The sequence below is a fragment of the Condylura cristata genome, unplaced genomic scaffold, assembly GCF_000260355.1.
Source record: "Condylura cristata isolate star-nosed mole 26May11 unplaced genomic scaffold, ConCri1.0 scaffold00026, whole genome shotgun sequence".
NCBI lineage: Eukaryota > Metazoa > Chordata > Mammalia > Eulipotyphla > Talpidae > Condylura > Condylura cristata.
Window position 1 is genome coordinate 8,427,980 of NW_004567127.1, and position 11,462 is coordinate 8,439,441.

Below are 11,462 nucleotides of genomic sequence, written 5' to 3' on the forward strand. Positions count from 1 at the left end.
GGGGAGGAGGGGAGAGGAGGGGGAGGGGAAGGGGAAGAGGTGGGAGCTGAGCCTGACCACGGCACCTGTGGAGTGGCAAGAAGGCAGTCATCTCTAGGAAGATTGCTTGGCTCCTCAGCTTTCTGAGAATCCTTTAATCATTGATCTGACTTTGAGCCAATCAGATACCAGGAGCTGCGCTGGCCAATACGCAAGGCTTTTATGTGAGCTGAAATGTATTGTCAGTGTAAAAATATAGACTGGACTTTGAAAATTACAGGAAAGGGCCTCCCCTGTGGTGCAAGGGGTTAAGTCAGCACACTATGAAGCTATCAGCAGCCACTGCTGCTTGAGTGGAACCCCACCAGGGAGCTGACCCACAGGGTGATCAGACCTCTCGCCTCACCTGCTGGCAGCTTCCCTCAGCAGTGTATTTCAGTCAGTTCACCTGTTCTGCTCCCCACTCTGCCTCTGGTGAATCCTCTCACCACCACCACCACCCCACCCCCATACACCCCAGCTCTTGTATGCATAAATAAAATACATCTTTAAAAAAGAAAATTACAGGAAATAAGTTTGACTACATGTTGAAATAACCATCTGGATAAATAAAATATATTCTCAAATTTAATTTCACCTATTTAGCTGTTTAAATGTTGCTCCATTTTAAATTAAGGTTGTGGTTCGCAGTATGTTTCTACTGGAAGGCCCCGCTGGCCTGCCGGGTGAAAAGTCAGAGCGGAGAGGCCCTGGCCAGCAGGGCGTTACACAGAAGATGACCACAGGGGGGCGCTACTGCGGCGCCGCGCTCAGCCGGGGACACCCGCGTAGAGCAAACAGGCTGCTCACTCGGTAACTGGCGCAAAGTTGACTCCACTCTAGCCCCAGAGTTTCGTAAAGCTTTCTTTTAAAGGTGGGCTTTAAACTACTTTTTCTAAAATTTAAATGTTGTCATTAACAACATAAATATTTCTCTAGGACAAGAGAAATATTCCAAATTCCTGAATTACCGCACCCAGACTAGACTTTTAAGGAGGCTGCAAGTATCACTATCACACATAGGGAACTGAAAGGGAATCTGAGTTCGAGTTGAGAGGAGCTGTGAGGCTGGACCTCAGCTCCGCAGTTGAGCTCTGAGTAAAATTGGTGGTGAGAAGGCTGGGGAAAATGAAGATCCGAAAGTGAAGATCGAAGACTCGAGCTCCTGGAGCTGGGTATAGACCTTAGGTAAGGAGAGGCAGCTCTCAGAAACGCTTTTCTGGGGGAGTAGTTATGTCTTAAAAAACTTGAAAAGCTCTAAAAACGTCCACATGCATTGAGTAATTCTCTTCCAGTTATTTACAAGAAAAGGTTCACTACACTGCATAGCCATTTAGCTACAAAGATTCACTAGCTTTTATACTAAACACACACACACACACACACACACACACACACACCTTTGACTTAGCTTCACGCTGATAAGGGGCTGGGTGAGTCATGTAAGGTACAGCTGTGACATGGTATGTTTCCAAAATACTAGAAAGGATGTGGTTGGACACTGGGGCGTGGAGAGGTATTTCTGCCAAATTCTATGGGAAAGGTCCGTGGCCGACTCATGTCAGGGTGAGGCCAGAGGCAGGGGCTGGGTAGGTGTGTGTGAAAGAATTCACCAGAGGAGTGGAGAGCAGAAAAGGCAGATTTATTGGCGTATACTGCTGAGGGGAGCGGCGGCAGAAGGGGAGAGGCGGGCTTGGGGCTCTGCTTTGTGACATGTCATCACGGTCCGCCTCTACCTGCTGGGACCTCAGCTTTCTGTGGCCCACCGCACAGGTGTCCTTCTGGGTTCTATTTGCCCAGTTTTTACCTTTCCAGAGCGCCCCCTCTTGGTCGTGCGGGTCCACACCAGGTTCCCTCGGTCCTAATCCATTTTGTGTTTCCCAGTACCTTTCAGCTGAACCAAGTGCAGAGACTAAGTATTAGCTTCATTGGAACCCCCGAAGGTCAGCTGCAGAATTATAAGTCCAACATAGATGTCGATTTTTCTCAGGAGAGGAAAACATTAAAAATACTCATTTGCAATGTCAATTGGCTGAAAAGATACTCTCCAGGAGATTCATCGTCTTTATTTTTACAACTGCTGCTCAGAATTTTTGGAGTTATTTTTAAGTTTTCCAACCCAGTTTTCTTTACAGGTGCCAACTTCTTCCCCCAGACTTTTCACTGCCTTTGTTAAAATCCCATCATTTTCCCAATACCTTGCTTGGGGTTTTCACTTTTCTCCACCTCCTCCCGTGTTCGCTATGTCCTCCTCTTTGCCCGACCAGCCCGTGGTCACCTTCGCCGCGGCCCGGGGATTTTTTCCTGTCCTTGTCCCACCTCCAGGATCTGACTGACCCGCCGATTGTCGCAAAATTTAAAATCTGACCCCCAGTCCGAGTGGGCTGAGATCAAACATCGCTGAGACAGGGATCGGCTAGGAAGCGAAGCTCCGAGGCCCTACTACCGGGGCCCCTAACGAGTGGGGACTAACCCGCGCCGCCACGTGCCGTGAGGGAGCCCCACGGGGTCACCTCCCGGGCGAGCAGCAGCTCCCAGCCCAGGTCCGGGAGGAAAGAACCTAATGGTGGCTCCTTGTAGCAACGCGGGGCTCGCGCCGCGAATTTTGTCCCGTTGGAGCCACCGTCCCCGGCCGCGCCCCGCTCGTATCATGTGACCGCGGAAACCTGGAGGCCTGTGGCTGGGAGGGCGAAATCTGCCGCGGGGTCGGGGCCGACACACGTCGGGCGGGATGGAGGCGACGCTGGAGCAGCACTTGGAGGACACGTGAGTAGCGTGGGCTCTCCGGCCAGCCCGGGGTCGCGGCGGGGGCACTCGGCCCGGGGAGGACGCGAGCTGCGAGCGCCGGCCCGCCGTCTCGGGGGCGCCGCTCGAGCCACAGGTTTCTGGGTGAGGCGGTGACTCCTGCCGATCCTGGGACCCCGAACTCCGGAGCGCGGCTGGTGACCCGAATCAAAATCCCACCGGAGTCTGCGCAGCCCCCACGCGGAGGCTGCACCACCCTAGCGCGAGGCCACCGCCGCTCCTGATCGTCCCTGGTACTGGGGCGTAGCTCGGGGGGTTCTAGATGGGTTAGTTGGGGGGGGGGGCGGAGTGGCCCGCTGTGCAGCCTGGCACCGCGTTATCTGACTACGTAAGATCCAAAATTAAGGTGGCCTGGCACCAGTGGCCGGCTGCTTTCCTCCCTACCCCCGGGAAGCAACTCCAACTCGCTTGGCAAGTCGTTTTAATTAGTACATGCTCTTGCGGGCACTTTCTACAGACAAAATTCTAGAATACTGAAGTGTGTGTAGGCTTCCAAAACGCAGAGGTAGCGGGACAGAATCTTTTCTCTTAAATTAGTTGTACTTTAACTTTAGGGGGTGAGTGTGAATAAGGGTTCGATACGCACTGGTTTAAAGTACTTAGAACATAGCCTGCTACCAGAAAGCCTGGGTTAATTCATTTTTCTCGTATTTGCTTCATTTCTCCTGTCCCTGGAATTAGAATGAAGAATCCTTCCATTGTTGGAGTCCTGTGCACAGACTCTCAAGGACTTAATTTGGGCTGTAAGTATCTCGTGTCAACCTTGGCGGATCTACGGCATTTGATGCTGTCCTGGACCTAGTGTGCTATTACCTGTAGTTTTCATTTGCTGTCAACATGCTTCTTTCTGGCTACTTCCGTGAGAGTAGAGAATATCCAGATAACATAGACTGAAAACTTTTCAATTGATTATGCAGGAAGAACTGTTCCTTGCCGTCCTAGGTTTGTAGAAACAGCTGTTTGTACTAAAATAGAGTTGAAGTCATTTTAATTGGGTCTAGGAAAGATTTCAGATGATAGCAGTACCACGTATTGAATTTATGCCATATGCTGGGCTGCTACGCTTTATTTAGAACTATCTCATTTTTACAGAGACCTTCTAAAATGGATGGTGCTGTTGTTTAGTGCAAGGTATTTAATAATGGAGAAGTAAAAACAGGGACTTGAGAGCTGGACATACCTGGATTCAACCTCTGTTCAACTTTTGTTAGTGTGGACTTGGACTAAAAAGAAACTTCCTGATTCTGTTTTTTTATTGTTACTGTTTAAAAATCTTTTAAGTCACAACCCTAATGTTATGTATTTGTAAAGCTCTGAATTTTGGATGGGAGGGTAACAGCAAGAGGCAGTTTGTCTAACTCAGTTATGTTCATCTCCAAATCAGTTAGTTGGAAGGGGCAGAATTTTCCTTTTGAGGCTCTTTCCAGATTCACAAATGAGGAGACCAAATTCAAGTGCAGAACTCTAATAAATGAATTTTCAGTAACATTTGAGGCTCAAAGCCCATATGTGTCTCAGGCAGTGTTCTTACGTAATAACACATCAGTCACTGTGCCCTTAGTTTCAGCTAGGCTTGTGGTTGCCTTTATGTGGTATGTCTATTGCAAACAGTGGTTACTTTTTATTTAGTTAACTAGCTAAGATTAAGCATGAACAAGAAATCAATTTGTGTTGCTGTTTGAAAACAGCCAGCCTTTTTTCTAGTGGAAATAATTGCTCACAGAATCTCAACATAGCTGCTGAGGTGATTTTAGAGCTGAATTCCTGAGTAGACTTACATGCTTTAATGCTAAAGCACAGTAAAAGGAAATTAGACTTCTCATGAATGGTTCCAACAAGCTTTTTGTCCATTGTTGACTTTTTTTGGCAATCTCACCTCTGAATTTGTTTCAGTAACATTCCTATTAAAATTTTATGACTTCCAGATTGATTTAAATTATAGCTTCCTACATGCTTGGAAAGGTGTGGGGGATGGTGACAGGAACTACTTGAGTTTAGTGCCAGGTTTCCCCACTGCTGGACCCAGCTGAGGATCAGGACAAGCATCGCCTCTCAGCACAGACCATGAGTTGAACCTTCTTTTGGTGAATCATTCAATGAGATATGGCTCTAGCTGCAGACTCATTTTTATAAGTCAGGAGACACAATGCCATCTTGTCTTCTAGGTCGTGGGACCCTGTCAGACGAGCATGCTGGGGTGATATCTGTTCTAGCTCAGCAAGCAGCTAAGCTAACTTCAGACCCCACTGACGTTCCTGTGGTGTGCCTAGAATCAGATAATGGGTAAGTAGGTATCTGCAGATTCTTCCCTTTGTTATTTGGTCCCAGAAAAATCTGAGACTCCTCATGGGGCCCTGCGTTCATCAGTTATTTCTTATTTAAAGTACTCTGTGGTTTAACCCTGTAGACCACAGCAGATAAATTGATCTCTAAACCTACTGTGCATTAGATCAATGACATTTTAAAGGAGAGTAAGAATTTTCAAGAAAAAAGAATAGCATAGAGGAAAACTAATCAAAGAACAGAAACTACATCTGTATGAATGGAAACATGGACGCTATCCCAAGTGTTCGGGGGTAACAGAAAGCAGAAACTGCACAGAATGATCCGTTTTATAAAAGAAAAAAAATGTAAATATAGTATATAAATGTATACATAGAAAAATGCACATCCAAGTTTTTAAAACTGGAAATTAGTGGTTGCTCTTCTCTGAGTGGTAGGATTACAGGATTTGATTCATACACTTTCTTGTATTTCCCAAATGATGTTCTATTCTTATACTGCTTTTAAACACAGTAATGCAAAACTAAACCAAATAGTGTCTGACTACATTTTACTGAGTGTCTTCCTCTCTGCCTTTCAGGAACATTATGATCCAGAAACACGATGGCATCACAGTGGCAGTGCACAAAATGGCCTCTTGACAACCCAAGTCGTGCGCGCAGCAGCCTGCCACGGCCCTAGAGCCCACCCGTCTATCACCTTACACGAGTCTTCAAGTTAGGCCATTTATTTAATGTGCATTGGGCACTTCTAATTTTAGAGTAAACTGCCTTTTGACACTCTGTAAACTATATAAAATGTTAGTGTGAAGTATCAGTATGAAAGGATGTTCCAAAACAGGAGGTCTGGGTTACTTTGTATATAGAATTGTTATGTTTAATAAATTTCACCTGAGGAAAGCTTAGATCATTTTCTTGGATTCTTTAAACATTTATTTTTTCAATTAGTGATTTATCTTTAAAAAGACCTTTGCTCCAGACTACTTTGTCAGAAGCTCCCTGAAATATATTCTCACAGAAGTGTTAACAGGTATTTAAACTAGTGCATACATCATTAAGTACTTCCCATATGCCACAAACTCTACTCTCACTGAGCCCCTATATGGTAGGTACACTTCCATTTGTCCTACCTTGTGTTAGTTATCTAGATTGAGGGATTAGTAGTCTCCACTTGGACCTAATATTTAAACACAGAGCCCATATGCTTTTCCCAGACCAGTACAGTTAATTATGTACAGCCAGAAAAATATCTACCATTACTTGACAAAAAAAAAATCTTGAGAATATTGTTTATTCAAATATATTAAGCATCTACAAATATGTGAGGTTACAAAGATTTTTGAGCCAGATACAGCTTGAGCCCTGAAGCTTGATAGGATGGATATGCATATATAGCAATCGCCATACTCACCAATTACTGCAGGTAGATCTTTTCTTCCGTCTTCCTTACTAGCACAGCAGCTTTGTGAACAGGAGTTTTGTCTTAGTAATATGTATCTCAAACACTTTGGACAGTCCTAGGACATACAGCAGGCATTGAATAAACATGTGCTGAATAAATAATACAGGGAGTTTTGTGGCCATGAACCAGGCTTCAGAGGGAGGATGCTTGCACAAGGTGAGGGGTTTCCAGACAGCAGTCAGGACCCAAAGGATGTTTATGTAACACTAAATGCTTTAATTGGATCTGTTACGCAAGCAAGTAACTGGAAGACAGGGCAACTTGAGTATCTGCTTTCTAAGAATCCTGGTTCTTACCTGTTGGCAGAATGAGCTTTGTATCAAGTGAATCAAAGCTGAGCTTCCAGATTAATCCTAGGTAATCTGAGTTTTCCTTCTTTGTGAGAGGAAAAGACTTCCTCTTGGTCTTTTATATATACCCAATTCCTACTCAAATTTGTAAAAGCCAACCTTAAGTTTAAGTTTTTACATACTAAACAATGTGTATGTGTTTAGCTCCTTTAATCTCTTAGTCTTAGGAGACATTCCTAGTTTAATTGGAAGAAGTAAGTTTCAACAAGATAAGCTCAGAATCAAATAGAAGAGACAAAATGGCAGAAAGAATGAGACATTAAGATAACTGAGTCAAAGAACTGGAGCCTCAGAAGCCATGGACTCAGAATTACAGAAAATAGATAGCTGAGTCTGACTTTTGAAAAAGAGGAAGAAACAAGCAACCTCCACTCTGTGGTGGCATGACTGGCCAACACACGGTGAAGGTGGAGCTTTCCCGGAACCCGGGCTGCCGCCTGGGTAGTGCCACCAGTTTGCAACTGGGCACTAACCAGGTTATAAACTCACTTTTCTTGCCTTCTATGTAAATAAATCACTGCTTCTGTTTATCATATTCTTAACCCTCTGTATCACAGCACCCCCACAGGTTCGCAGACTAACAGTGTGAGCCTAGACACTGACAGCTGCCCAGCCAAGGACACTTCCTTGAGTTCACCACCATAATGATGAGAGGCATTGGTCTCTATTTTAGAGAAATTGGGTATTTTACTTCAGTAGAATTCTCTGCAAATTTTGATTTAGACATGAATTAAACCTTCGGGCAGTTAAGTTTTGGTGCATTTAGTAAGTCTGATGTATGGAAGCTGATTCTGATCTCATGGGAGTTCATTTCCAACACTTAGGTTAAAGTTTTGCTTCAGGGGACTTCTTGGGGGGTGGCGTGTGTGTGTGTGTGTGTGTGTGTGTGTGTGTGCACTCATGCACATTTTTGGTTTGCAAGGAGGTAAGCCTACTCTGGGCAAGTCTGCTTGGGTGAATTGTGGCTGGCTGGCATAAATTTGAGTTCTAAGCTAATGCCTTAGGAAGCATATGTTTTTGTTTTTTGAATGTAACACTGACTGGCCTATGTATACAATAGTCAGAGGAGAAAGAGCCTACTGAGGGATCTTTGAACTAATATCATTTTGCAGCTAGAGGAACTTTGTAAAAACTCAGGTAAATAGGACAAGCTCTCATATACACAAGCCTTTGTGTCCCTCCATAAATTAGATTTAGGAAAGCCAGAGGCACATTTGATGGCACAAAGGGTGGTCCCCAAAAAAGGGGAGGGTCCAGGTTGCTTGCCCCACCCAAGGAAGGGTGATGCTAAGCAGAAGAGAAGCTGGAGAGTAGAATGAAGGAAGGAGGGCGCAGAGGAAAGACACCTGGATGAGGAACATGGAGCAGAAGAGACATGAAGAAACTGCACTTGTTTCTTGGCCCTGGACTGGCTGAAAGAGATATGGGTGAGCCCCACTGGGAGGTTAACAATGGCAGCTTTTATCTTGACTTTGAGTTTGCTTCCCTGCCCACCTCTCCTCACTGACTTGTCTGGCTGTTTCTGATCCTTTCTGTGGTTCCCTACCAGGAGGTGCCTTAGACTTGTAGCAGGCTTTTAGGCCTTCCCCATTTGACTGGACACTTACCCAAGGTGGGATGGGTAACGTCAGGTGGTGCAGGAATTAGTCTCAACTCTACCAAGCTATCTCCAGCCTGTGTGGTGTGAGTTTTACAATCTTATGTACTAGAGTTATGTTTTATCTTGATATGGCAGATGGCAGAACCTATTTAGAGTGGGCAGGTTTGGTGAGTTTTGGGATGCTTCTCCCCCTTCCCTATAATAGGACGTCAATGATAGGAGAATGGAAAGACTAGACCATTATAAGTACTTATTATTAGGACTAAGGAAAGGAATGCTTAAGCAAGATCGTTTTGATATCAGAGCTTCAACAAAGACCAATGAGGACTTGTCTGATTTCTTGAAAGGATTATTCAAACAATGTTATTACACAGACATGAATCTAGATGCTCCAGAACATGTTCAATGATTAACAAAATATTCACTGGATAGAGTACCCCATGGAAGGCGGAAATTAACCAAGATAGAAAGTGGCAGAGATGAGTCTTTCCTAATTGATCGATTAAATATAGCCTTTAGAGTTTACCATGCCGAAGAAAAAAGACTTGAGAGAAAAAAAAAATTGTCTAGCATGTTGCCCAATGCAGTCCGTCCTAACAGACAGTGCCACCTGAGTGGAGACCAGTCTGCAAGTGGAAGCCAATCAAAAAGAGGGCTGTGTTCATATTTTTCAGGCCAACATAGTGGTGGCTCAGCTCCACCCCAGTTCATGGAGTCAGGGGGTGGAGTCCAGAAAACTCTGGACCTACTATCTAACTGGCTTTAAGTGCTACCCACTGACTTGGAGGTTGCTCCCCTAAAATTTTAAGTATGGCGAAACTGAGTCTCTGCTGGACATCCTGGTGGTAACCTCAATAGGATGTATTAGATGCTTACTGAACACCAGGCTCCCTTCCAGGGTGTTTAGACACCCACTAGAACCAACTCTGAAATTCTCACTGTGGTCTCCCAGGCCCTGCATGATCCAGCTTACTAACCCCTTGTGCCACCCCTTGAATTAACACAGCACCTGGCACACGGTACCTTATGGAATGAGGTGAAGAAATGCTGTTTATTATTTATTCTTAACAATATTGGAGGTAAGATGTAATACACCCAGCTTTATTGGTGAGACATAGACTCGTCCTGGAGTTCAGGACCAGGAAGGCTGAGTTTCCAGTGTCTACAGAGCTGAAACTGAAGCAGTGCTGTATGGAGGTCCCAAGATTACCCCCATGATGTGTAAACTTGACTGGCTCACAGGGCTTTAGTTAAACATATCTCTGAGTGTGTCTGACATGTTGATTCTGGATAAAATTAACATTTGCATCAGTAGACTAAGATTACCCTTCCCAGAGTGGATGAGCCTTATCCAGTGCCTCGAAAGTCTAAATAAAATGAAAGTCTGAGGGAAGAATTATCTTTCAGATGGAAAATTTCTGCCTTGGACTGGAATATACCATCAGCTTTTTGACTGTCAGCCCCCATACTCACATGAGCCAATACTTTATAGTGATGTTTTATATATATATATATGTATATGAAATACATGTTTATCATATATGCATATTCCTGTATCTCCAGGCTACAGGTTCTGTTTCTTTGGAGACCCAGACTAACACAATACCCCAGGTTTGCTGACTCGCTAGAATAACTCATAGCACCCAGCACTCAGTTTTACTCACAGCAAAATTGGCAAAGGGGTAAGGTGCCCAGGGCAAAGCACAGAAGAGACCAAGTATGAGCTTCCAAAAATCTTCCAGTGGAGTCACGCAGGATGTACTTTATTTAATTCCTCTAGCAGGGAGCTGTGCCAACATGTGTGAAATGCTGCTAACCCGGGAAGCTCTTGACAGAAAGGTACCCAAGGTTTTTTTTTATTGGGGGCTGAACATACAGCCTCCTTCTCTGAAGGGAAGTGTTTGGCATAAGCCATGATGTTTGCAGAAATAATTTAGGCACACTGATCTTCTCTTATAATTTCGGCAATGGTGAGAGCCCTCCAGAAACCTAAATTGTCAGATGCAAACCAAAGGCCAACTTTCAAAGAATAGAAGTCTCAGGTCAGCTATGTTAACTCTTTTCTGCACAAAGACTGAAGGAGGACAGGGAATGATTCTGCGAAAAGCAAAATCTTTCCATTCTAGATGGTAGAACTACATTATACTCCAAGTCCCTGAGTGCTAAAAAATATTTACGGGCTGTCTGACAGAGGGGAGGTGGCAGTGGGGATTTAAGAAATCAAACTGCATTCTTACTGAATAGCTGCTGTAGGCGTGAGAGCCAGGTTAGAGGTTGAGGGCACTACTACTACCATAGAAACTTTAAAAAATATGGAAAAAGTGAGCCCTGCCACGTCTGTATTTTCTACCATGCTTCAAAGTTTCCTGTATGAAGGCTCTGTCTCAGGGGTGTGGTGTCTGGGGACTGTGCAGGTCGCCCAGCCTGTATGAATAACTCACTGTCATACTTCAGATCTGACCGGAGTCCCAGCACCAGAGCTCGCTTTCAGCATAAACCCCAGCCTCCTCTCACGCTGTGATCGGAATCAGATCACCCCGCTTTGAGAGCAGCAAGCGTGCGGGCTCACCAGCGCGTGCACACGCACACACATTCGGCCCCAGATGTGTTCACTAAAAAATGCTCTGTAGACTCTGTTAGTAACTACAAACTCTGAAAATCCTTCCCTATCTTTTGGTTTTTTTCCTCTACTGAAAGTTCATTTGATCCTTACCACTACCATAACTGCATCATCTTTTCCACCATTATATTTACATGGCTTCTTCCCAAACCACTAAGCAGGTTCGCTAGCACTTTAATCAAAAAATACTATAGTTTTAAGAGCTCCCTTTACTTTTTTTTAAAAAAGACTGTGCTCAAGTTAAGTGCAGATTTTTCAGATAAAAAAAGAAAAACATACTTTGTCCTAAAATACATTCTGGTTTAAGCTTGGAATGTTGGTGCTG

At 44.5% G+C, this 11,462-nt stretch overlaps 1 protein-coding gene across 1 annotated transcript; it reads left to right on the top strand.

The window, feature by feature from the left end:
- Window positions 1-2,655: 2,655 nt before the first annotated feature.
- LAMTOR5 (late endosomal/lysosomal adaptor, MAPK and MTOR activator 5) lies at window positions 2,656-6,010 on the top strand. The gene is made up of 4 exons (XM_004689667.2): window positions 2,656-2,784; window positions 3,505-3,566; window positions 4,989-5,106; window positions 5,687-6,010. The coding sequence occupies exons 1-4, from the start codon at window positions 2,750-2,752 to the stop codon at window positions 5,745-5,747; spliced, it is 276 nt and encodes a 91-aa protein (XP_004689724.1). The 5' UTR covers window positions 2,656-2,749; the 3' UTR covers window positions 5,748-6,010.
- Window positions 6,011-11,462: the final 5,452 nt, after the last annotated feature.